The 27,843-nt window shown below is 37.7% G+C and overlaps 1 protein-coding gene across 4 annotated transcripts in view; it reads left to right on the plus strand.

The window, feature by feature from the left end:
* Nucleotides 1–27,279, plus strand: part of CNR1 (cannabinoid receptor 1) — a 60,581-nt gene extending 33,302 nt beyond the window's left edge. For 3 of the 4 annotated variants that reach the window (XM_072141978.1, XM_072141976.1, XM_072141977.1), the window contains one exon: nt 21,184–27,279. In XM_072141978.1, coding sequence (XP_071998079.1) covers nt 21,242–22,630 — 1,389 coding nt within the window. In that variant the 5' untranslated portion in view covers nt 21,184–21,241 and the 3' untranslated portion in view covers nt 22,631–27,279. The remainder of the gene's footprint in view (nt 1–21,183) is intronic. The other variant, XM_072141979.1, reaches the window with a different exon arrangement.
* The last annotated feature ends 564 nt before the right edge of the window (nt 27,280–27,843 follow it).

The raw sequence follows: 27,843 nt of genomic DNA on the forward strand, positions 1-27,843 counted from the left end.
CAAAGTTCCCCCTGTCACAGTATAGCACAGACAAATATGTGCATCTGAAAAGTATTGCTGTTACATAATAGTGCACACCAATATGTGCATCAGAAAGGAGTGGTGTTGCAGAAATGCACACACAATTACTTGCATCAGAAAAGTACTGATGTCACAGAATAGCACACACCAATACGTGCATTGGAAAGGAGTGGTGTCACAGAATAGCGCACACCAATACGTACATCAGAAAAGTAGTGTTGTCACAGAATAGCGCACACTAATACGTGCATCAGAAAAGTAGTGTTGTCACAGAATAGTGCACACCAATATGTGCATCAGAAAATTTGTGTAGCCACAGAATAGTGTACACAATTAAGTGCATCAGAAAAATAGTGTTGTCACAGAATAGCAGACACCAATATGTGCATCAGAAAAGTAGTGTTGTCACAGAATAGCGCACACCAATATGTGCATCAGAAAAGTAGTGTTGTCACAGAATAGCAGACACCAATATGTGCATCAGAAAAGTAGTGTTGTCACAGAATAGCGCACACCAATACGTGCATCAGAAAAGTAGTGTTGTCACAGAATAGCGCACACCAATACGTGCATCAGAAAAATAGTGTTGTCAAAGAATAGCGCACACCAATATGTGCATCAGAAAAGTTGTGCTGTCACAGAATAGTGCACACGAATATGTGCACCAGAAATGTAGCCAATATACCTCTGGTTCCACCTTTGCTTGGTTTGTCTACAGCCATGCAATAAGAGTATAAGGTGGCACTGACTGTTTCCTCTAAAATCCATCACCACTCCACAAATCCCTACAAAACAAGGGAAGTAACATTGAGAGGCAGGTCTCTGGCTGTGTATGTGACATCACAGGAAGTAGCAAACTGAAGTCCAGGGAAAATTAAATGGCTAGGTAAACAAATAGGAGTAATTATGCAATCTTTCTTATCAACCAAATCTAATTTTACAAATCTTCTATAATAGTAAATGTGGAAATGATCTTTCTTGTTTTTTGTATTGTCTATGTTGGAAATATTTTTAATCAATAACTTGGTCTTTTAGACAAAGTCAATAATTTTCAGCACTTAAGGTTAGTAAGCATTTTATTAGCTGCTTCATGTATTTAAAGTGGTTTTCTCAACTGGGCATTGACATTTAATTGAATTCATCTCCCATACATTTCTTCAATCGGGTGTTATTAACAAAACTGTACCTGTGTAAAGAACATTTTCCACAAATGTTGACTTTAGAAACAAAATCAATGCTCTTAGATATTACCACCTCTGCCATAGTGATTGCACAAAGCAACAAATTGTTTTCTCATATGAAATAGGCCGAGAGTTACTACATGTCCCGCAGCCGTCCTGTGGTAATGAATACTGAATAGGACAGGGCTCAATAGCACATGTGCGGCCAGTGCTGCTGGAGTGCAGGAATGGTCCTATCCAGGGACAACTGGCTTAAACTTGCAGTAATAAATAAATGTTTCCCATTTTACTTTATCTGGTATAAAAATGTATTTTAAATAAATATTATAAGGAGATTAATTCCCCCTGAAATCACCATATACTGCCGGTATGAATGCAGGTAATGTGAAACAAACTATTATATTTATTTCAATATTAAAGTATTGAAATGCTTCAGAATGCTGACAAAGGTATTTTTAAAATCAGCATAGCATAGTTAAATGGAACTAAAAGTGATTTTTTTTTTTTTTGATGACACATGCGCTTTAAAGTATATCATCACATTGCATATGAGGAGTATATAATTGTATGTCACACTATAAGGTTAGTCTGTTACTACAGATCAGACACTGGTAAAAGTGGTATCTACCAACTTACTGGTGGCGATTGTGCTTCACCGGTTAGAGAATATCTTTAGCACCTTATAGCCAAACGCTACATTAGACTGGGATTCCTTGGATCCAACATAAATAATTATATGAGGCTGCATCCTTTGTCAACCCAAATAAATTATTATGGGACAGTTAAAAATTGACAACCCTGCAACCCTAAGAAAAATCCAGGTACACTTATGCCCCACACTGTACTCCTATATAAAATCTACTCCCTACAACATTAATGGTACCATGCTCCCACTTATACAATATATACCCCTCACAAAACAACTGAGCAAACTATTTTCCCTTGCATATATTATATATACCCCTCACACAATAACTGACCATGCCATGCCTCCTTCATATGTGTGATACAGTATTTACCCTTTGCGTCATAACTGACCTTACTGTGCCCCCAGCATCTATAGAATATAGCACATCTGACCATGCTGTGCTGACTTCAAATATCATATATTCCCCTCATACAACAGCTAAGCCCAGTGAAAGATTAAGTGTCCCATGGGCCCACACCTTTCACACAACTAGGCCCCCCCAGCTTCCGAACTGGATGTAATGACTTATATAGTACTCTATATCCTCTAAAGACTCTATTCGCTTAATCTTGTACTGTTCATAAAAGCATGATTTAATGATGAACTTCAAATGTGCTCTTATGTGCACTTATAACCTATCTATTTAGGAAAGCCAATTACATTCCCTAACTGCATGAAACTATCTTCCCTGACTACCGTCCAGACTAGATCTCCAAGACAGTGTAGGATATGTAAACTGTTACCCCAGGCTGGCCTGGCCTCTGTGCTCTGCAGCTGACCCCCCCCCCCCCTAATACTGTAAATACCAAATGTCCAAAGCAGATGCCTCCTTTACAGAATTGTCCACAGCAGATGCCCCCTTTAATGAAATGTCCACAGTAGATGCTCCCTTTAATGAAAGATAAACAGCAGAGCCCTCTTTAATGTAATGTCCACAGCAGAGCCCTCCTTTAATGTCATATACTCAGCAGAGACGACTGCTGAGGAAGAGGAAGCCAGGGTTAAGCATGCAATTTTCTTTTTTAAAGACTCATGGAGGATCTTCATGTAGGGCCCGCCCATATCACCTATATGTAGATCCGCTATATATGATACAGTATATACCCCTCGCGTAGTAACTGAGCTCACTGTGACCGCAGAATCTATAGCATATACCCTTATACCACATTTGGCCATGCTGTGCTGACGTCAAATATCACATACATCCCGCATACAACATTCGACCACACTATGCCCCTTCATATATTACATGGACCCGTCACTGAGCAGTGCTGTCCCTGTAGATATAAATTATATACTTTGCAACAACTGAACTCGCTGTGCAATCTGCCTTAGTGCAGTTTACCTCTCTATTTTGCACTTTGTGCCATATTATTTAACAGTGGTGCATGCTCTTAGTAAATCTGGTCTGTTTTCGGGATGTGCACACAGTTGCACCCTCTTTTTGTGGTGCACTTGGCTTCATACTGTTGCGACACAATTGTGTCGGATAGCAGTTATAAATGTGACACAAACTAGGAACACACACCAACAGGCCCCTTTATGTTCACAGTTTTAAAATGTGGCGTCCAAAATGCAACTGTGACTCCAAATACAATTTTTTTTTTCAAGCAAATGTAGACAAAAAACTGGCACAGACACAATAATATATCTGGGCCAGAGTCTCCCTGAATAAATGATGTGCCCTGGACTGAAGGATGCATCTGTGGGTCACAGTGTCCTTTTTCTGGGCAGTACCGCATGCTCTGGGGCAAGTGCCCTGCCAAACTGCTGTGATTATCAATGGTATTGACATCTTAAGATACCGATACCATTGACTATATTATTCAGGTGGAATTCGAATTATCTTCATTTAGTCAATCTGAACCCATTCAGAACATACATTTCTGCATTCCATTTCCTTATAATTCATTCTTTGACAGTGTGTATATGCATGGATCTACATTTTTATGGCTATTTGGCTCTTTTTTTTCCTTTCAAATTTTCAGCCCTTAATAGCAAATCTGATATTTCTCCTTTGCAGTACATAACAGCTCGCTGAACCACAAGGGAAGGATAGGATTATTCAGTCTATTCATAGCCTAGAGCTGGTATCTTCCTGTTATCGTGTTTTGTTACTGCTCTCATTTCAGAATCCTATGCTTTTATAAGGGTTTCAAATGGCATATGAATAATCATATTCCTCTAATGCCAAGATAAAAATGCAGCTTTTGCCACCTGCACAGTTCTCAATGTTTTAATAACCATATTAAAAATCCTGCCTTACATCTTAATTCTCTGTTGAGTTGGTAAATGTGCGTGGTATTATATATCATATCTAGAGGAACATATATATTATGAGTATTTGATACATGGGTTGAAGAGGCAAAATAACGCAGTGAATTGCTATTTGGTAAATACCAAGCATTCTACCGACAACACGTTCCATTGTTAGGTGTTAATATTTGTGCCATATAGAAACAATGCACACAAAAGGGTTTGCACTTTATTGCCATTTGCGAAGCAAAGCTATGTAGGAGCCATAGAGATCTTTGTAACTATACCTTTGTGTGTAGTAACAGCAGGACTGTGAAATATTTAATTTTTCCGTCTCCTTGCATTGAGCTTCAGTACACACCATCACTTCTCCCCTGAGTTCAAATTGTAACGGGCTCCTAGTTGGATACTAGTGCTGCTCCTTTAAGGGTTTTCCAGTTTTCCTGTGTTGCTGTGGTCATTGGTTCCCCAATTATTCTATCTAGCCTTGAAGTGTCAGGGGACACGGGGCCTGCTTCAACCAATCATTCAGTAATCCAAAGGTTTAGCTCCCCACCGCAGCAAATTAGCAGCACTGCACACATACGTTGCTCTGAGAAAGGCTGTGAGATTTACACTGTGGTAAATGCTGCAGCTATTCTGCAATATGTTAAGTTACCCTACTGATACATACACATTTTAAAGCACATTTTTCATATCTTTTACATGAAATTCTGTACCAGAATCTGCATCTCCATTTTTCACTGTTTAAGATTTTGCTGGTAATTATGCAGTTTAGCAACATGATTTACATCTATCAATCCTTATCATATGATTATTTCAGCACCTTTAAAAAATGTGTTCGGTTTGTAGCCTGTGTGTCATTTTACAGTAGTAAAGGCTGATCTTGTGTATGAGCCCATAGAAACAAATTGCGCACACATCAATGACTAGCAAGACGACGTTCATGTACATTTTGAATGAAAAATCCTTACATTATCTGAGGCCAAAATAAGTAATAGGTTAGAGTTCTATATATGGCATCTATCTATAGTTCTGTATGTGTTCTCAATTTATATGTTATTATTCCAAGCATAGGAAGCAAAATCAGGATAATCCCACTAGTCAAATTAACAGTTAATTAGAAGAGTGCTACATGAGTGATGTTAAGATTCCTACAAGAGCATAGCAACATCACACTTTGACTTCAAGTGCATTGCTGACAAACCAATATTCTTACACTGCACGTACAGAGGGTGTTATACATGGAATACATCAGAAGGAAAAAACAAAGGCTTGTTAGATTATCGAAGCAGTGTGCAAGACTTACACGTGATATGCTTACACTGGAAATACAAGAACCTCCCTCAAAGGATTTTTCAAATCTGCTATGAAAGCTGTAAAATCCTTAGAGCCCTCCTGGGGATACTTGCCCTTTTTTAAGATTCATGAGTCTTGCAATGGTGATTTTTATGATTATTTTCAGCTTGGAGGTATTAAAACCATTTGAAGCAAATATAAAGCTTTTGGCTTCAGAATAACATGCATGACACCAAACTATTGACATTTTTATGCTAAAATTATGCAGACATACAAACAAATGCTTATTAATGTTTGTCAATTATAAATACAACATGCCAATGTTGATTTTTAAGGGTTACTCATATCTAAGCTAATGGCAGCTGACATAAGAACAGTCCACCTGCTTCGGAATTGAAGGAAGCTGATTGTGGCTTTTCTATAGCATTTGCTATAACTTCCATGGAGCTAAATAGAGCTACCAAAACAGCATAGAACAGGGACTTACCTGTTCCCACTACAGAAATATTTCAGAACAGCAAAGTTCAGCAGCTTCAATAACTTCTGACCAGGAGAGAAGGAGCTCTGTATTTACATTGTGAGAACCCTCACTAGGTCTTCTATTACCATGATTAAATATCAGCACACCACAATTGTATTGCAGGCGTAGCCAATTGGGGTTTTGTCTAAATGTTACAAATATTTTTTATAGACTAGGGGCTTAAAAGGGGTATTTTCATTCTGGCTTTGGCATTTAATTTAATTTATTTGCCATAGACATATATTTTTTTTAATTGGATGTTATTAAAAAAAAAAGTACCTGTGTAAAGATAGTTTCCCATAAATGTAACCATATGGGTAGAAACGAGATTGTTGTCTTTGGATACAACCACCTCTGCTGGAGTGAAACATATTGTTTTTGCATATGAAATGGCTGGGAGTAATTGCATCTCCTGTGTCCTGTGGTAATGAGCGCTGAATCAAGGTAGCCGGGCGCCTCAATAGCGCATGCCTGGAAACCTCTGTCATGTTGCTGGGGTGGTCATATCCAACAACATAGCCACATTTATGGGAAATAATCTTCACACAGGTACACTTTAAAAAAAAACATGCAATTTAAGAAATGTACATATATTGCAGATTCATTAAATTAAATGTGAATGCCCAAATGGAAATATCCCTGAAATATCCTCATTTGGTGGTTTTTACCACTTGCTGTTGTCAGAGCAGGCTGTATTATAGCTGACACCCACTCTCAATCCCTACTCCTTAGCTCCAGAGCCAACACCTTCTTTATGACATAATTATATACCACAGGGCGCTAACAGTCTTTTTCCTAATACATATTATTTTCTCTTGCATGTGTAAGTTCAAAATGGTCCGTTTCTGTCAGGTTTCTAATATTTATGTTGCATATGATAAGAAAATAAAGGATACATGCAACCTCTAGATTGATGGGTGCCAGCTTCTGCTTTTTATTTGTATTGTCACTGTACGCCATGACATATTTCATAAAATATATCATTAATCTGTGTTTTGTAGTATGTTACATTTGCATTCTCTTATAATTATTCATATATAATCATTTACATTGCCTTATAATCATTCATATATCATCATTTGCATTCTCTTATAATCATTCACATATAATCATGTGTGTAACTGTTGACCTGTGGAAGTTTCTAGTCCTGAAATGTTCATCACTCCTCCAAAAGTCAGCTCCAGTGGGGGTCTGCTGTACTAGGTTAATAAATTCATACTACTCCCCTACCAGGTGACAACCAGTTAGCAGAGAAAGTAGAGGTGGATTTGGGTGTGAAGCTTTTGTTTGAAAACTTGTATGGTAAGAGAGTTGTTGATGAACCTTTATCTGGAGAGCAAGCAGCGGCTCTACCATAGGACATGGCTGGTATGCAACCTGTTTGCTGTATTGGAATAAACCTCAAGAAACATTGCTTAGTGCTTGTCTTCTCTAATCACAAGGCCCTTCGTGACATGTATATATGCTGCATTTATTTATGCATTCACCTCCTAAATGCAAAATTAAGAAATTGCGCAACTCTCATAGCTAAAGTAATAGCCAAAATGAAATGTTTTTCCTGGTAACAGCTTGAGTGGAAACTGATGCCAAAGTGGTTCAAAAAGAGGACTGAAAATAAGAGATCCAGGAACCAAATTTCATTCAGGAATTGTCTAACAGACCAGGGGCATAATGTTCCTGACTGCTCAGAAAAAAACTGCAATCCATCAGTTGTTTTTAGAAGATAAGGCATTCATTTTAGATTGTGTCTTTAAAGTAAATCTACAACCTGGAATATACTTCTCTTAGAAGTTCCAGTGGCAGATTCTGAATGCTTGCCTCATCTTTATACTGTTTATACTGTTTACTGGAATGTTTCTTAAAAGTTTAAATACTTTATTTGGTGTATAGGATAATTACCTGCACAGGCTATTCAATATGTGGAGTAGCTTATGTGAGCTCCCAAGACAAAGGCTACTCAATGCACCGAATATTCCTGCAGATTTAGCTACTCGCACGACCATGCCGCTTGTGAACACAGCATTACTGTTAGCGCAGGCATAGTGGCTGAGCTCCCCCTCATACTGTAAATACTCACGTATAAGCCAAGGCTCCTAATTTTACCAAAAAAAAAAAAACTGGGAAAAGTTATTGACGTAAGTATACACCCTAGGAAATACAGACGCTACTCTAATAAAATGTCCAGCAGCAGCTGCACCTCATTAATGGATTGTCCACAGCAGAGCCCCCTTTAATGAAATGTCCACAGCAGAGCTCCCCTTTAATGAATTGTCCACAGCAGAGCCCCCTTTAATGAAATGTCCACAGCAGAGCTCCCCTTTAATGAAATGTCCACAGCAGAGCCCCCTTTAATGAAATGTCCACAGCAGAGCTCCCCTTTAATGAAATGTCTACAACAGAGGCCCCTTATAATTAAATGTAAACAGCAAAGCCCCCTTTAATATTATGTCCTTAGCAGAGCCCCCTTTAAAGATATTTCCACAGCACAACCTCCTTTAAGGATATATCCACAGCAGATGCCCCTTTTATTGAAATATCCACAGTAGATGCCCCCTTTGATGAAATATTCACAGTAGTTACCCCCATTTAATGTATTGTCCACAGCAGGTGCCAGCAGAAGTCAGGTAAACTAAAGGTGGAAAATGTAAATATATCTGCAGATTCCAGCATCAGAAAGCATCTGTGATATGAACATGCACATAGGCTACATTGACGGTCTACACAAGCAATGAAGTTATTCAGTTGAAGCAAGACATTTGTCTAGAAAGGTTAAGTTTATGATTAAACACTACTGATTCTACAGTTTGGAATTTAGAAAGTTAATATACTCTAGTGAACCTTTGAGGAAGATGGAAGATTGCTGGATGAATTCAGAATGAATGCTGCCAGGAAATGTGACTCCAGCTGGATAGATTAGCCTCTACTAATGCAGGAAAGGATAAATGAGCCTGTGGTGGTTGAAAATAATTTAGAATCCTTGCACCCATTGGAAAAGGAAGATTCATATTTTTATATTTAGTGTGTTTTTCTTCATATACTCCGCATCTCTGTGAAGCATACTTCTGCTTTTTCAATATCTTCTGATCCTTCTAAGTAAAAAAAACCCTTAAAAACATCTATTCAGAATTTTAACTCCAAAAAAGAGAGAGCCTCATAATCTGTAAAAACCTAAAGGATTGGAGGAAGATGAGGTACAATGGGGTCCTAGGGCGAGATGTATTAGTTGCTCTTGGAGAAATGGGTGTTATGTATAATATGTTGGCACTTGTGTGCCGGTATATGATAGACCTGCCACCCCTCTGATGCAGCTGCATACATCAAGATGTTTAGACCTCTTGATGTATCTGTCAGGTGGCTGTGAAGCATTTTTTTCAAGCCAGGTCTTACCAGCCAACTAGCTGTTAGGTCCTTCTAGCCAACGACTCTTCACAGGAACACCCGCGCCAGACCTCTCCCCCACTGGCCACACCTCCTTCACGCCTCTCCACGTCCACCTGGTGTGGAGGTGGCAGAAAGGGAAAATAAGTGTTAGCGATACGCTAGCATTTACAATTATTTAAGGGTTTCTATGGCAGTGTTCTGGTGCAGAAGCCCAGACAAATAAGCCCCAATGCTTCAATGCTTCTTACAGAATTTTCTAAGGCTATACTCTTAATGAAGTTTGTAACAGTGTGAAGTGGTAATCAACAGTCATTATCATGTTAGGAATGGAACTGAGAATTTTATCTTGCAATAAATCTTCCTGGACGTTCTTAGCAAAATGACTACTTCTGGTTTAAATTGTTCTAGAAGTATCCTGGCACTACTTGGGCAACACATAATTCTGACCCAAGTCACTTACCACAATAGGCTGCTATTCCCTGCAATATCTCTACAGTGTTGCAGGCATTTCTTTTGCCTCACAAGGGAGCAGGAACAGAGGCTACTCCACGCACAAGTAACCTGTAAAATCCATCCTACCAGCACTTCTTCATCACTGTCCAGGGTTTTGTGCGATCCCTTCTCAGTGCGCTCCAAAGCCGGAGTTCTGCGCATGCTGACACTGTAGGGATGCTGCAGAGAGTAGCAACCTACCATTATATGTACCTCATCCATAATGATAAGTTAAAACCACATTCGAAAACATATTGGGGCTTATTTACTAAGGGTCTGCGGAACGCACTTTCGTCAGATTTTGGAAATTTTCAGGATTTGCACCGCTATAACAGCTATTTAGAAGGGGATTGTGTCACACGCAATTGGATTTTGGCGCATGCGCTGGCTTTTGTGCGACAGAAATCGGTGGGTGGGCCGTTGGACGATCCGACTGATTCAGATTGAGCGCAGGATTTAATACTCAAATTGTGTCACAACCAATGCACTTACATACACCAGGAAGAAGATGGTGAACTCCTGAGCTGAACCCCTTTAAAATATTCATGAGCACTGGTAAAATGAAAGATGAGCTGTGATTGGTTGCCATGGGCAACTAGAAATATTCTGACTTTCAGGCAGCTTGATAAATCTGCCCCTATGTTTGGACTTGCAAGAAAAAAATTAGCATGGATTAGCACAGATGACACCATAGAAGCAAAGGAGGAATGATAAAACATGTTACATCTCTAAGTGCCCTGTGTGGCTAGAGGGTACGCTCATCCTACAATCCACCCCTTATTACAGGTTGCAATAGCCATTTTAATAAAGACTTCAATAATGCTTTGATATCCATTCTCTGTTTCAGTAACTTATAAAAGTGTATACACGTTTACACTACTTTTGCCAGGAAGCTTGGGCGAATCATGGGGGTTACGGCATGATATTTAGTCCAAATTTCAACATAGGGCAGTCTGAAAGAGTGCCACATTTATTGTGTTAGCTCAAGTTGGCTCATAGCCTGCATAAAATGTTCTTCATGTAATGAACCTGTCCAGCAACAGCACAACCACAACCAGGTGCTAACTGTCAGACAGGGTAAGTGGTGGCAAACTAACCCTGCGATGTCCCAGCGGGCTATGGCCACTATCAGGAATCTGACGGTCCCTAAGTGACCCTATAAGGTGACAGAGAAGACTTACTTCATCTTGCGGTTTCTTAATGGTAGATCGGGCAGGTAACAGGAATTTGGATATAGACCAGTGTTCACACTGGTACACAGAAAACCAACACAAGTCTGAGACAAGGAAAGCGGGGTCACTCTGGGAGATACATGACACTGAGGGACAAACAGCAGATACAGACAGACAAGCGGAGTCGGACAAAACCGGGTCAAAACCAAGATGGCAGCAAAGGTACAGAATCAAACAGCAATAGAATGGTCGGAAGGCATAGCAGAAGTCAATAACACAGAGTAGCTAAACAAAGCAATAGCACTAGATAACACAGACAACTGAATAACCAGCCAGGTCTGATGGGACTAAGCAGGTATATAAGGCAGTTCCCAGACACATGTTCAGCAGCAGACTGAACATCAGACAAGTAACCCTTGCTGGACAGGGCTGCACTGTGGGTATAGGGCCTTTTTTGCATGGACGTTACATATAATCTATTGTTTGACCGATTTTTGACACAGGAGGTCATATTTCAAACCATGCCCCTTTTCCAATAAGCAGCACATCCTTTTTACCATACCATGCCCCAATTGGGAGAAATGAACTTCAATTAGATTGAACATTTTGTATCAATATCTGCTAAATTTGGGTTTATAGCACATTTTAGGCACAACCACATGGGTAAATCTGGTCCTTGCTGCTTAAATGCTGATTGAGGGGAAAGAGGGGTCTGTTTTTATCTGAATTACTATAAAGACTAGGAACATTCTTGATCTTTTTACTTCCATCCCCACTCCATAAACATTAAACATCAAATCCGAATTATATTTCAACTCTTATAACCTAAACCATAAACAAATAGGAGAAAAAAGGAGCAGTATCATATATTGCATTTCCCTTTCGAGGAACACTTCTAGTTTTTACAATTTCTGCCAAAGTGCTTTATTTTCAACATAAATATTTGTTCTTCCCAGGCAGATTATCAAATTATCCAAGTTCAAGCTAACATCCCTAACATCAATTGATCACGGTTACCTCCTTTTCAGGTTGGACAATGCCTACACACCCCTTAAATATAGGTGGAGCAAGCAATGGCACCCACCCTGCAATACTGAACTATATTATATGTATGTTTCACATTTTACCACAGCTCCTCTTAATCATTACATTATATACTTATTTACTATCTGAACCTCTACTTTATATTAACTCCTCTTTGGCAAAACATTATATTCCTTTTCCTCTATATCCTTCTTCCCACCACTATGTATTATGACTTACACACATAGGCTAAAAAAAGAGAGAACTGAAAGAAGAAAAAAAATCCATATCCAATCAAGTCAAAATTTTCCAATGAGAAACATCTGTCCTCCTGGGTGCTGTTACAGTTTAGTTTTTGTTTATTGCATCAAAATGCCGTAGCTTTTTATATCACAAATGCCCTGCAATATCAGATGGATGTGAAAATGTTCTGATGTTGGACTTTTCAAAGAAATATTTATTTTTAAAGCTGTAAAGATGGTACAAGGCCAGTCTGGTATACTCCAGTGAATTATGTTACTACTAGTATTAATTTAACTGAAATAATAATTACATTTTCAGTCATAAATAATATATATTCAACTTCACTTGTTAAGAACTTATGGTCTTGGGCGTTACATCCTATAAATTGCAAATGAGTGTGGCATGAGTTTTAAAGTGTAACTCCAATGTTATAATTATTTTACCAAATTGTGATTCCCATATATCAGTGGTGGCGAACCTATGGCAAGGGTGCCAGAGGCAGCACTCTGAGCCCTTTCTGTGGGCACCCGTTCCATCACCCAAGCACAACAGGCAGAACTCAAAGAATCTTCCTGCAGTTCTAAGTAACTTAAAAGATGCTGCTTTCAGTCATATATTTAAGTGATACTTCACTACTTGGGTATGTAGGAAGAGGGAGAATGAGTAGACAGGGACGAATTATCTTTGGAGGACCTTCTGCTGGCCCCACAATTCTCTGTCCACAGAGGGACACTGGCAAGAAGCTAAAATGATGCAAATTTTCCATCTTGTCCTCAGGAGGCCAATATGATCGAACGTTGTTGGAGAACAGGTAGCGATAAGTTACTGCTTTAATTTTTGGTTGACACCTCGCAATAAATATTCGGTTGCAGTTTGGGCAGTCGGCTGCTAATAGGTTCGCCATCACTGCCATATATGATGCCCATATTGGATTACTCGCCCTTTTCTTTCCAAAGTTATAGCATTTTCTGCTCTGAAGTTGCTTCACTAAAATCTTTCTCACCAGTGGGGAAGTGGACGGCGAGTAACCTCTTTGTGTCTGCTCTGCAGCTGAGTCAAATTCATTCTGCTAACATTTCCCATGATACCTTGTGTTTTCTCATTTAGTAATTTAGCAGCAATTCAGCTACATCCCAAAAGCTATTGATTTGTGGAGGAAAAAAAAACATGTCAGAGTTGCACTTTAAGTTTCTACAATCTAGCCCGACTGTCTCCGATAAGGAGAAGCAAACAGTTCCTGTTGAAGCTTGTACATTTGTGATGCAATGAGCTCTGCATGGTGGAAGTAGGCAGCCAATGCTATATTTCTCATTATGTACAAATGGCCCAGTGAGCAAAGTTCCTTGAAGGCATCAACAATAAGTTTTATTTACGTAAATACATTTTAATTATTTATTCTACCATATTCTAAAAGCAATACATTTTTCTTTTTTGTAAAACAGCAATATTATGACTTGTTTTCTGAGCAATGTGAAAAGGGATAAGAATGATAGTTATTTCAGTAGTTATTCCCTTAGCAATCCAGTATTGACTCCACAATGATGCTTCTCTGTTTATACGCATATGACTGCATGTGTCCGCTGCAGCCAATCAATGTCTTCCAGTATCATTATTGAGCAGCATCATAACGTGACTGCTGCAGCCATTGAGAGACCTAGCCCCTTTTTTATTTTGGATTGGAATGAGCAATTGAGCAATGATAGTTTTCATTTATCTTGTTTGAAGTGGGTATTATTTTTTAATAAAAATTTATTTTTTTAAAATATGTTTAAAATATGCTGATTTTAAGTATGCTCATGTCAGTATCCTGAATCATTTCAGTACATTATATAAGTTTGATGGTCATTCCCCGGGGAAGGGGGCAACCTTCTCTCCTTCACAATCATCCAGCTCCCTCACTCCTCCCACTTCCTGTCATGTGCATTGAGCAGACAGGGGAGGGAGGAGGATGGTGATGGGAGGAGGAGAGAAAAAATGCATGAGGAGTCACAGGCAGCAGCTACCCCTCCCCCTGGGCTTACCACCTGCTGATGGCAGGGAGCCAGGTAATGTGAATTAAACTTATATAATGAACGGATATGATTCAGAATGCTGAAATGTTTAAAATCAGCATAGCATAGGCTATTGGGACCTGTAACCAACTAATAATGACATTCCTGATGACAGATACACTTTAAAAAGTTCAACATTGGTGACTAAAAGTTCTAGATACCAGTTAATTGATTTTTACTCTAATCTGAGAGCCACATGTCTTTGTGCTTTGATGAGTGGAGACAGAATGACCCTTTCGAATATCAGAGGATTGTATGAAGGTCAAAACTGTGATACAGTTATATGCCCCAGGCACAAGAGGGTCATATATAGAAACAATTACAATGAGAGAAATATATTGCCAGGGAAAGTAAAAAAAGATCCCAAATATGTTTTAATTATATCTAATATATAAAGCTGAGTGAATGTCTGTGTTTAGGTGTGCGTGTAGGTATGTCAGCTAAAGGAATCTGCACCATCATGTTTACGATCGCCAAAGTTTGCACAGCCGCTCTCTGTGACTCAGGGTAGTTGATTTGACATTTTCACCCAGCACATTCCAAAATACACTTATTAACCACAATCTACAGGAGCCATTGTATGCTGTGGTAGTTAGAAACCAATCACAGCAAAGCTTCTATTTTGCCACAGGTCATTAATATGAGATGTGAGCTTTGATTGGTTACTATAGGCAATGACTTTAAGACAGCTTATGTATGAGTGAATATGGATAGAGAGAGACAAAGAGATAGAGAAAGAGATGGAGAGAGATAGAGACAGAGAGATAAGGATACACAGAGTGAGAGAAAGACATGGATAGACAGAGATATAGACATAGGTGGAGATAGATAGATGGATGGATAGATATAAAATATTTTTGTTAACCCATTCTGTTTTGTTATAGCTAAGAGCAGTTATTTATTATCCCGGGCAAAGCCAGGGGCTACAGCTAGTTATTAACAAATTTAAAACTGAAAGTGTCAGCTCCAAAAGAAGTAATTCTAGTATAATGGTTGAGGAAGAGAAGGAAAAGACCAATCTCTTAAATGCCACCTTCTCAACTGAAAACAGTATTAATTCTATATCAAGGTTGTCCGTTTAACATAGGATAAAGAGCAGTGTCACCTTAAACCACTAGAACAAAAAAATCCAGATCTCCTGCTTTGGATGAATTAATAGGAACCTAAAACTTATGTTTATCTCATTATCTAACATTCCATTTGTGTGAAATCGCATTACTTATAAAAAAAATCTCCTTCAAAGTTATATGCAAATCAAAAGAAAAATGTCATCTCAGTTAGGCTGAGAGGCTGTCTATATTTTGAGTCATATAGCAACTAGATTAAGCAACTGGTCTGGAATCAGTTTAAAGAGTTTTATCTTTCAGACTGAATCAGACTTGTGGAGCTACAGAGCTGTATGTTGGGCTACATAATTTTCACCCCGCGCTTTCCAAAATCCACATATTACCCATCATATACAGGAGCCATTATCTGCTGCTGCGGTGGCATTTGGAAGCTGAGCTGTGATTGGTTGCTGTTCTGCCACAGGTCATTAATATGAGCTCTGAGCTTTGATTAGTTCCTATAGGCAATGAGTATAAGACACTTATGTGTGTGGTAAGCTGGATAGGTACAGAGATAGGGGAAGATTTATCAGAAGTGTCTGACGTAAAACTGTTCCAGTTGCCCATGGAAACAAATCAGAGATCAGCTTTAATTTTATAACCAGCTTTGCAAAAATGAAACTTGAGCTCTGATATGTTGCCATGGGCAACTGGAGCAGTTCTGCTCTAAGACACTTCTGATAAATCTCTCCATAGACAAAGTGACAGTCATAGACACAGACAGTCACTGGAATGAAAGTGCCTGAGACATAGTCAGTGACCCAAATGAGGGAATCACAGACCGACCGTCACTAGAATGAGAGTGCCCGAGACCGACAGTTGCTGGAATGAGAGTGCCCAAGATGGCAGTCGCTGGAATGAGAATGCCCAAGGCAGACGGTCGCTGGGATGAGAGTGCCCGAGACGGACAGTCGCTGGGATGAGAGTGCCCGAGACAGACCGTCACTGGAATGAGAGTACCTGAGACAAACAGTCACTGGAATGAAAGTGTCTAAGACAGACCATCACTGCAATGAGAGTGTCCATGACAGACAGTCAATGGAATGAGAGTGCTGCAGACAGACAGTCACTGGAATGAGAGTACCAATGACAGACCATCGCTGGAATGAGAGTGCTCAAGACAAACAGTCAATGGAATGAGAGTGCCCGAGACAGACAGCCACTGAAAGAGACTGCCAGAGACAGACAGTGTCAGTGACAGAGACAGTGTGAGACAGTCTATAGATACATACAAAATATTTTTGTTAACCCATTCTATTTTGTTACAGCTAAGAGCATTTATTTACTGTCCCGGGCAACGCCGGAAGCTACAGCTAGTTAAAAATAATAATCAAATTCAAGTTGAAAATCTCATCTTTCAAATTGTGCAGGTCTGTTGTTCTGTGAGCTATAGAACTTGAAATACAGAGAATTAAAAACATAGGTTGGATCTTTATTTGCAGCTCGCATTTCCAACTATGACTTTACTTGCCCATATCTCCAATTCTGTATCTCATCAAGCTGGATACAGTTGGAAGATGCGATTCTAAACACATCTGACACTCTCTCTTAACCCACTGAAATTTGCTCATCATAGGAAAAAAATGAAAGTTTTCAGCTAATTGTCACATGACTTTGGAGGAGATTTACTGTATATAGGGTAACAGGTGACATGTCACACAAAGACGACAATTTAGGAAGGCTATTTTAGTGGGGTAAAAACTGGTGATAGGTTCCATTTGTATATTACTTCATTAGTTATCTTTCTCCTCAAATTTGTAGACCCACATTCTAACTGTGCCCATTCAGGTAGTGTGAAATTCTGAAGTATTCACTTTAACAGCAGATTGTAATGCATAGGAAAGGGGCATCAAAGAGGTTAAGGTGGCAAATTATTGGGCCAACTCTCCTACAGTCTGGGGTACTGAGGCATACATGTTTAATTTATTGTAATCATGAGAGCAGGGGGGAAATTAAAGTCAGGGAGACCAAGGTAATTGGGGGCATGGATTAGAATACAAGGATAGATTACATTTAAGGTTATTCCATTTAGAAAATGTTTCTGGAAATCTTTATCAATGTACTGTACAAATACAATACAATACAGTATCTTTTTACAGCTAAATTTTGACTGACACCATTGGGGCACACACGCTTCTTCTTCTAGAGGAAAGACTGTTTTATCATCATAATAAACGAGGTTTCTTTACTTAAAAAGCGTTGAAACTATGAATTCCACTGCCAAACGATGTTGTGTTAGTTGATACATTGGACAAGTTGAAGTTGGACCGGAAATTAGATTCTTGCTTTGGGATGTTAATTCGGGTTTTATTCCTATTGCCATATCTTGTTCAGGAAGGATTTTTTTTTCCTTTATGTTTCTTTTTGCCCTCCTCTGGATTGACAGGTTAGTATCATGGGCTGGACCTGATGGACCTGTGTCTTTATCCAACTTTATCTACAATGATACTGTGAACCAACCATGCAGCAATGCAAAATTAAAGCTGAGCTGTTATTGTTTGCTATAGACAACATAGACAGGGTTTTTGAGACTATAACACTATAATATACAGAGGTAGAAACACTATTTTAATCCTGGTGTCAAATGCCAGGCTCATTTTACAATGTTTAATTATTTTTTAATAGTTCTTTCCAAATTTTACAGCAATTTCCAATGATGCTTATATACTGGGGCAACTTCAGTTACATATGAAGGTTCTTAGTCTCGGATAACAGCAAATAAAAAGCCAAGCAAGTATGTCATTGCATCAGGATTAGACGTTAAGAACTGTCTTCCTAGAAACTCTCTAAAGACTCAATATAGGACAGCACAGATAGTGTTACAGAGTGGCTGTCGCCATCCGCAGCTAAGCTGACAATCTTGATTTATTAGCAGAATGAACAATAAAACATATTATATATCTTTATCATTGTTGTATTTATGACTACATGGTAAGTTCTTATGTTATAGAAATGTTTAGGTTTACAGCACTTTTATTTACCAATGAAGTGTAATGACAATAACTGCCTAAAACAAAAGTGAAAATGTGTTTTTGCTGCAAAACAATATTTGATTAATAGTTCGTGGGTTAATGGGACCGAAAAAACGTATAAATATTTTAGTAGAAGAGACTTTGGATCTCTTAAATAATTACTGAGTCCTATTGCCTGGTACCTATTTTTTGTATTTGTAATGTAAATTAAGCACAGCACTGCTGAAGAGAACAGCATGTGGATATAATAGCAGACAGAACATACATCTAAGTTATTGACTGTGCAGATGTTTTATGCCTCACTATAGAAAGCACTAAAGAACAAGTATAATGCAAGTCCAGTAGGAACATTATAGAGAACATTGAACAGCAGGCATTGTGAAACTCTTATAGAAACTTTGTGGAGAACATGGGAGAAGAAGCTTTGCAGAAATCTAATTGTGAGGGCTGCAAGCATGCATACTTATGTTCTCTAGGAGTCTGGAAAAGCATATCCTATCTCTTGCTGTTTGATCTTCTGCAAGGTTTATAACACATTTTATGGATCTCATAGGACATAGGATTCTAAACTTTTCGGGTATAATATAATTACACGTATAGTGCAAACAGGCATTGCATACAGATTGGCAGGAACAAAAGGTGCCACTTGCTTTGGAAGCCTATCCATGTATTACATGGGTGCTAATTCATTTACATGGCTGGCATGTACAACAATACAGTTGTAAAAGAAATTATTGCCAAGGTCTACAAACCCTTGAAGGACCATTACAAAATTCTATGTACAGTGTAGCAACTCTCTTACCCTTCTGAAAGACATTTTTAGAAAATTTAAAAGAAACCTACCATGGGGAATATACTATCAGAAGTAGATCTGATTGTAGATTCTTCCTGCCTGCCTCAGCCCTAATCTGTAATTTAATAATGCTGGAACCTAACCTAACTTGTTAAAAAACTTTATTTTAGTATTATGTAAATTAACTGCAGAGGCTACTCGTGCATGGAGTAGCTTTAGTTCCCAGTGCCTGGCCAGACACACACCCCAGTGGCCTCTATAGTTATTTAACATATTACTTAGATAAAATTTTTAACACGGTTAGGTACCAGGATTACTCCCTCTCCCGGGTTTCCCGACATGAAGGTCCTTATGCTGCTGGGATGGGGCAAAGAACTAGTATAGAGTAAGAAGAAGAGGTGGAGGAAGTGCCCAGTGTGTTTCTTGTGCATGTGTATAGCACAACTGTGTGGGTGTTTGTGTATAGTAGTGCCCAGTGTGTGTATAGCAGAGCTGTGTGTTTCTGTATATAGCAGTGCCCATTGTTATCGTAACTAACACCAGTGATCAATCATATGCTGCTAGGGTTCAAGCTTTTAGAGAACATGGTTAAATGACTATTTTTACTATTTTAACTCACTGTTATTTCAGGTGTGGATGACTATCCATTATCACATAGTTCCACATTTATTAAAGTGTTTGCACCAGTTTTCTTTCTGACTTTGCACTAAAAATAACACATAAAATGCTTGCACATGTATTTATAAAGTGTCTGCACCAATTTATGTCGTGGCTGCATTGTGTTCGACAAGACAAAAAAAAATTAGCACCAAAAGGTAAGTGCTTTGTGTAGGAGTTTGCACCACATTAATTACTGACATGCACCACAATTCTGCAGCATGAACAAAGCACAAAGCAACAAAAAATGGTGCAGACTTCCAGAACAGTGCACACTCCACAGGCAAACTGCACATAGTACAGACTGCACTAGTTTTGATAAATGTGGGTCATAGTCTTAAAAATAATTATTTATTTTTAGACAAAATCTTAAAGGACACCTGTCATCAGGTCTGTGTCACTAGTCCTGTCACCACTACCTGTTGGAGCAACTCACAAGGATTTCATCCCAGCCTTTATCTAGTTTATTCATACAGTATTCATTCTAAAATAATCTATTCTTTATTATGTAAATGAGGCTGATCACATGGTCAGATGCAGTGATGTCACCCCTGTTACCCCTCTCCTCCTCTCCCCAGAGTGCCAGTAGTATTAGGCTGTGTCAGAGGCTGGGCTTAACAGTATGGACTTTTACACTCTCATTTAAGTACACTGCACCATATTACCAGTGCAATCTTCTATACAACCACTATGGGCTGCGCTGGCTTCCATGTAACACAATTTAGGGGGCATGCTGGTCCGACTCATTTGGACTGAGCGCCGTATTTAACTTTTAAATTGTGTTGCAAGTCCTAGTCCTAAGATGCACCAGTAAAAAGATGGTGAACTCTGTTGGACCTGAGCGGGGAAGCGACACATTCATGATTTCAAGCGCATGGTCTTAGTGAATCGCTGCACAATGCATTATAGACGGACAATGTACTTTCTGTGAGCTCCGGTGATCCTGTAAGTTAATGTGCCCCATTGTGTCAATATAGGTAAATAATGTAAAAACAACTATGGTGGAATGACAGTTTTTTTATTATCTCATTTTTATTTTTATCTCATTTTAAAGTAAATTTTCAACATAATGCTGCAATGTAGATCCATAATAGTAACATGATCGAAAAGGTATTAATCTACTTCACAACAAACTGATAGGGGTTTATCAGGGGCATTTTGGTTTCCTTAAAGCAGTACATAGGACAGGTTTTAGAAAAATGACATGAAAGATCTGATTTTAGCACATAAAGAATTATTTTCTCCTGACTCCATTTATTTCAGTTTACAGTTGTCTATTACACTATTACTGTATTTACTTATCTTTTTCTAATGTTTTTTTATTGCAGGTGGTTATCATCCACTCCATTCTTTCCTCTGGAAGAATTTTAACTTAATTCCGAGGTAATGAAGTCTATCTTGGATGGCCTGGCGGACACTACCTTCAGAACAATTACCACCGACCTTCTATATATGGGAACAAATGAAGTTCAGTATGAAGACACAAAAAATGATATTTCAAAACTGGGTTATTTCCCACAGAAAATGGCTTTATCCTCCTTTCAAGAAAAAATAGTTGATGGTCAAAATACTCCACACCTGGATCCATTTAATGGAACAGATTTTTTCAACAAGACAATAACTTCACTTAAAGATGGAGATGACAATGTACAGTGCGGGAACAATTTCATGGATATGGAATGTTTTATGATACTTACCCCAAGTCAACAGCTAGTTATTGCTGCTCTTTCCATAACCTTGGGTACATTTACTGTCCTGGAGAACATGCTTGTACTGTGTGTTATCTTGCATTCGCGTAGTCTGAGATGCAGACCCTCCTATCATTTTATTGGCAGCTTGGCAGTGGCTGATCTTTTAGGCAGTGTCATTTTTGTCTACAGTTTTGTTGATTTTCATGTTTTTCATCGAATAGACAGTCCTAATGTTTTTCTGTTCAAACTAGGGGGGGTTACTGCTTCATTTACAGCATCAGTTGGCAGCCTGTTTCTTACTGCAATAGACAGGTACATCTCCATACACAGGCCGCTGTCTTATAAAAGAATAGTCACGAGGACAAAAGCTGTCATTGCATTTTGTATGATGTGGACCATAGCTATAATCATAGCTGTTCTTCCTCTGTTAGGATGGAATTGCAAAAAGCTCAAATCTGTTTGCTCAGATATATTTCCCCTTATTGATGAAACATATCTAATGTTTTGGATTGGGGTAACCAGTGTTCTCTTGTTGTTTATAGTGTATGCATATATGTATATATTATGGAAAGCTCACAGCCATGCTGTGAGGATGCTGCAACGAGGCACTCAAAAAAGCATCATAGTTCACACATCAGAAGATGGTAAGGTACACATCACTAGACCGGACCAGACTCGTATGGATATTAGGCTAGCCAAGACGCTGGTCCTCATACTAGTGGTATTAATAATTTGTTGGGGTCCTCTTCTTGCTATTATGGTTTATGATGTTTTCGGGAAGATGAACAAGACAGTAAAGACAGTGTTTGCCTTCTGCAGCATGCTTTGCCTGCTTAATTCAACTGTGAATCCTATTATCTATGCCCTTCGAAGCAAGGACTTACGAAATGCATTTTGTAGCATGTTCCCCTCATGTGAAGGGACTGCGCAGCCTCTCGATAACAGCATGGAGTCTGACTGTCAGAATAGACATGCTAATAACAGTAATGTCCACAGAGCAGCTGAGAGCTGCATTAAAAGTACAGTTAAGATTGCCAAAGTGACCATGTCTGTGTCCACAGATACAACTGCAGAAGCAGTATAAGTCAGTGGTAGGAATCAAACTAGGGAAAAGTGGGCCCGCTTCAACACTGCTAAATTGTGGTGAAAGCTAAACAGTAGTATGTCTTCTAGCCACAAAAATACCTGAAGTATACACAATAGAAGTCATACACAATACAATGCCAATGACATTTACAATTAATTCCTCTCCTTTAGTTTAGAAAAAAGAGCACTAATTTTCTTATGAAAAATATTTTTTAATTATATAGTTTCATTTATTTTGAAAACAAAAAAATGAAATGAACAATTCAAAAATAGATTTACATTTTTTAAAGCATTGTTTGTAGTCTTTGAATATCTGTGTTGTCCTTCTGGACCTTTACTTTTGTATTGTACTTGTTGAAGAGGAATATTAACTATACTGGAAGACTTTTTAATACCTCACATCACTTGTACAAAATTTATCTTGAATATTTTGAAGCAATTAGAGGTAAACTTCTAGTTTGATAATCACTAAAACTGGATACGAAGTACTGTGCACAGTACATGGTAACCTTGATATGCACTTGGGCTTATTATGGAATAGATTACAATTTGACATTGAGCATTAGGGTAACATTCTCTTTTTTATGATGGGTGGGCCTAAAATTTATTTGCAGTAACTTTTCAATGACAAAAACATCTTGGCTTGTCTAAATACACATGGGGGCTTCAGCCTCTTGATGTATCCGGCGGGGTGCTGCGCAGCGTTTATTTCTAAATAAACACAGCTGGCGACTTATCACATGTGAAAAGACGCTGGCTGTAGCAAGTGCGCAGGTGGGGGTACAGTAATGCCCCACGCTGGCCCACTCCCGGCCTTGCCCTCCACATAGCCGGCCACACCCCCTTCACGCCCCTTCACTCCCCACTGGCGTGAAGGGGCGTGATTGGGCTAAATAATCGCAAGTGCTAGCAATAAACTAGCATTTACGATTATTCCAGGGCTTCTACGCAACTGACGTGGTGCAGAAGCCCTGATAAATATGCCCCAATATGTCTATACGGGAGGAAATCAGTGGTTCCTGCAGAAAAAGACAATGAAGGCCAATCAGTTTGTGCAAAGACAACCTGTGTACAATTTTGTCAATTTAATGTACTTTCCTTAGAAGTAGGTAAGCATCAGTAATTTATAGTACTGATATCCCATATGTTCTACATGTACAGGATATCTCATGTAATCTATTTAAAAAAATACAACCTTTTATTGTCAAAATTGAGTGTATTTGTTTGTGACAGTCAGTGTAATGTGCATGTCTGTTTGTAAATAATGAAATAGGTCATCATATTAAAAAATGACCGTTACTATGACTAAGTATAACTTATAGCTCTTGTTGCACTATTTGCACATGAATTCAGTTTCTAAAATTGAGTTCTACTGAGGTATTAATATGACTGAGGATTACATTGTAATTCTCCTGTATTAGGTATTTAAACCTCTGAACAACAATATTTTTGAAGAATTTACTTTCTGCTGCCTGGAAATAAATAGTACACTCATATTCCCTAAAATGAAATTTAAGGCGATCATGTGAGTGTAACCCAGATATGGTCAATATATTAGAAACACAAACCTCATCTATGCTGGAAATTGTGACCATGAAAACATGTTGTTTAAACAATATTCTAAGTTGATAATAAAGGAATCTTTACCTGCACTTTAATATAACCTTATTTAGTTGGTTAATTCAATTTAGAAAATAATTACATCAATATCCCTATTTTTATATCTTTGTATATTTTCAGTAATACTATCTGCAGTGCTAGAAAACAGCCCACTTCCATGAACATCTGGTCACATTTGACTGCTTGTGGCTATTTTTATTAATAATTAATGGTTACTATGGTTAGCCATTCTAATTGAATCTAATTACAAAAGCATTTACAAAATGTGTCACCATCTATGAAACTAATTAAAAAATGAAATTGTAAAGCTCCACAATATAATATTGGTTTTCTTTCCTATAGTATAAAAAAATAAATCATAACATTGAAATAAATCCTCCAGCCATTTTATTTTGCTTAGCACCACCATCTCCACGCGGCTTTAATTTGCAGGATATTTCGATAAAGAATGGCACTTTCCTATCGAATTTGTCTTTTGTTTTTGCATTGTAGCCAAAGGGATGAGATATTTTACATTGGCAGTTCTTAGTCATTTTTGTTTTGTGTTTTGATGATAATCTCCCACCCAACAAATGCTACTAAGAAAATGTAGGTAGACTAGTTGGATCTCTCAAGGTTCCATTTATTGTAGATTTTATTGTTGTAAAGTCTGCAGAACTTCTATCACCATCAAAATTATTATAACTACAATGGAAACTTGATAGACCTCGTAAAGCGTCCCGGAAGTCTTTACATTTTTATGATATTTTCAAATTGATACTTTTCTTAATGTAGTGTTACAATAAGGATCTGGTATTTAGCATGCTTCAGATTACTAAACCATAGATATTTTAGAACCTTCTGTGATGAACAAAGAAAGAAAACTTACAGTATAAAACATTGAAAATTAGTTATTATAACTTTCATGTGATCCTAAAAGTTCACACAATCATTTTTTATACTTCATGCATTCGATTTAACTTTGCCTATTTAGTCAATCTCAATGTGAAGAGGGATTTCTATGTAATTTCCTCAATGATGAAAATAAAATGTGATATTTTGAGTCGAATGTCGATTTTAAGTGACACATTTTGGTAAGAGCTGAACTACTTAATGACCAACAAGAACAAAATGTTTTTGATCTTCCTAAAATGAAAACATATCAGTAACATTCTTCATCTAATTTTGTAATTTAGAAAGGCTGATGGTGGCTACTTATTTCATAAGGATAAATATTGCACTTCTCCCCCCAAAATACAGGCATCCTCCAACTTAAGAACACCCGACTTACAGAAAACCCCTAGTTACAAACGGACCTCTGGATGTTGGTAATTTACTTATACTTTAGTCCCAATCTAAAATTATCAGCTGTAACAAAGGCGTTTACAATTGTTTGTTAATCCTAGTTCTCATGACAAGCCAAAAGTCAAAGAGACAAAAAACTAATTTGTCTGAGGTCAAAATGATAAAATATACAGTTCCGACTTACATACAAACTCAACTTAAGTACAAGTATTTATCATATATATATATATATATATATATATATATTTATATGTTTCCACATGTATACAAACACAAGCTCACCTAAGACCCTATCATGTCTAACCCTGATCTGTAAAATAGATACCTATTGGCACAAGTTTAGCAAGGTATACTACTCCCCCTACAAATGCCCAAAACATAAATTAGAATTAAAGCTCACATCTCAGTTTTTACATTCCCACATCTAGCATAACATGAAAAATAGGTACCTTTAATGTAATATTTATTAGATCCATGTTGACATAACATCAATATTAGCTCTAATCTGTACCTTACTGTTACAATGAGATGTTGTCTTCAGTCAGGAGATATCCATGTGCTGCTTTGCACAATCTGCTTATTAAAAATATTCATTGGAATCTGAAGGATTCCCTAATGAATACTCAGAATGAAATCTCTGTCTGTAGTGCAACACTAAATAAAAATCATTTGATAATAAGGGAACACTTTCTATTACCTTTTAAATATTATGTTTTTCCCTACACTGTTATTATTTCCTTTTGATTAGTGTTGGTGCTTTAGTTTAACCATTTGACCTGCCTTTATATCTTTGCAAACATACAGTAATATTACTAGCTTACCTAGCTAAACAATCATATCTGGATTATGGACACGTACCCGTAACCAAGTATGATTTACATTAACCCCTTACAGAACTTCTAACATGATCATTCCTATGACTCTAATGTACTATGCCTTCCCAGCATTTTTCACAACTTAAAGAAATATAAAAGTATTATCATATACAAAATTTTCCCCAAACGTTGAGACATCAGCATTTATTAGAGATCTGCATGTCAAAATATTAAGATAATCAAATATATATCACAAACCAGTAGCCTTCAACGGCATTGCCGATGACATAGCTAGTTGTCTGCTAGCTGTACAGTAATAGAGCTGTTTTTGAAACTGTCTTCTTGTAAATGCAACAAAACTTTTACAGGCTGTTTTATATAACTAAGATTTAAATAAATCATGGGACAATGGGGCTGTCTGGCACTTTACCTAGTGCTTGATCATGTGACAAACTGTATTGTGTGATACACAAACTGTATTGTGTGATGTATTGACATCTATTCATGATTCATTTCCATGCCAAATATTTTTGGGACTAAGCTAGTGTTATGCTAAGAAACCAGCTACAGTACCGAATTCAAAGTTGTAATGTTCTGTGTGGATTCTGTATTGTGTTTCCAAGAGTCACTTCTTTCCAGTACTGTTTTTTTATATACTGGGCCTTATGCAACATCATTTTAACTTAAGTTATGACTGTTTTTATTCTTATTTTGGTGTTAAGTTAGTAATCTTGATGTGACATTTTAGCGGTATGTGCTCATTTTTACTGAAGGGATTAAAACTGCCTAATTGTTGATAATATTGAAGCGTGAAAGAAATGATATACTAAGTGTGGAGGGATTTGGAATTTCTGGGGTCCCATGAGAGGTTTTGACTGGTGGCTCTCCTAATCCTTATCACCTTAGTGAATACTCTACATATTGACTTGAATGCACAATATCTATTTATTGTATAATGTTTTATTGTTAGATAGAAACATCAGATAGAAACTTAGAAGATCATAGAAATATTCATTGGATATGACATAGAATCCTAAGGGCTTTTTATCATTCAATTGTTGACCAATTTCTTAATGCCCATAGGTTAAGAATAATAGAATTGATAAGATTTTAATTGATGTAGAAAATTAAAAGAATAATACTAGAATTTGGTGTTTACATATAATGGACATTTTGATTATGGAATATAGTAAATGTTCAGTAAGAATGAGTACACCTCTACAATCACTCTAATTCCACACATCATTATCATCTATTTTCCGTAGAGTACAATAGTTCTGTCTACTCAAGTGTTAGTTGTTCATACAAAGTGATCATACAATGTATAAATATATATTAAAAAATAAAAAGAATTGTATATTTGTACCATACAGAAATGATGTTGTTGTTGCAATTGCTGTAAATGTTTTCTTACTCCGGCCTTTTGATAAATTTTGTTGGGATGGTAAAAGGTGGACAGATAAGTCATCTGCTCTCAAAAGACTGAATGTAT

Source organism: Engystomops pustulosus, chromosome 3 (assembly GCF_040894005.1).
Source record: "Engystomops pustulosus chromosome 3, aEngPut4.maternal, whole genome shotgun sequence".
In the NCBI taxonomy this organism is placed as follows: domain Eukaryota; kingdom Metazoa; phylum Chordata; class Amphibia; order Anura; family Leptodactylidae; genus Engystomops; species Engystomops pustulosus.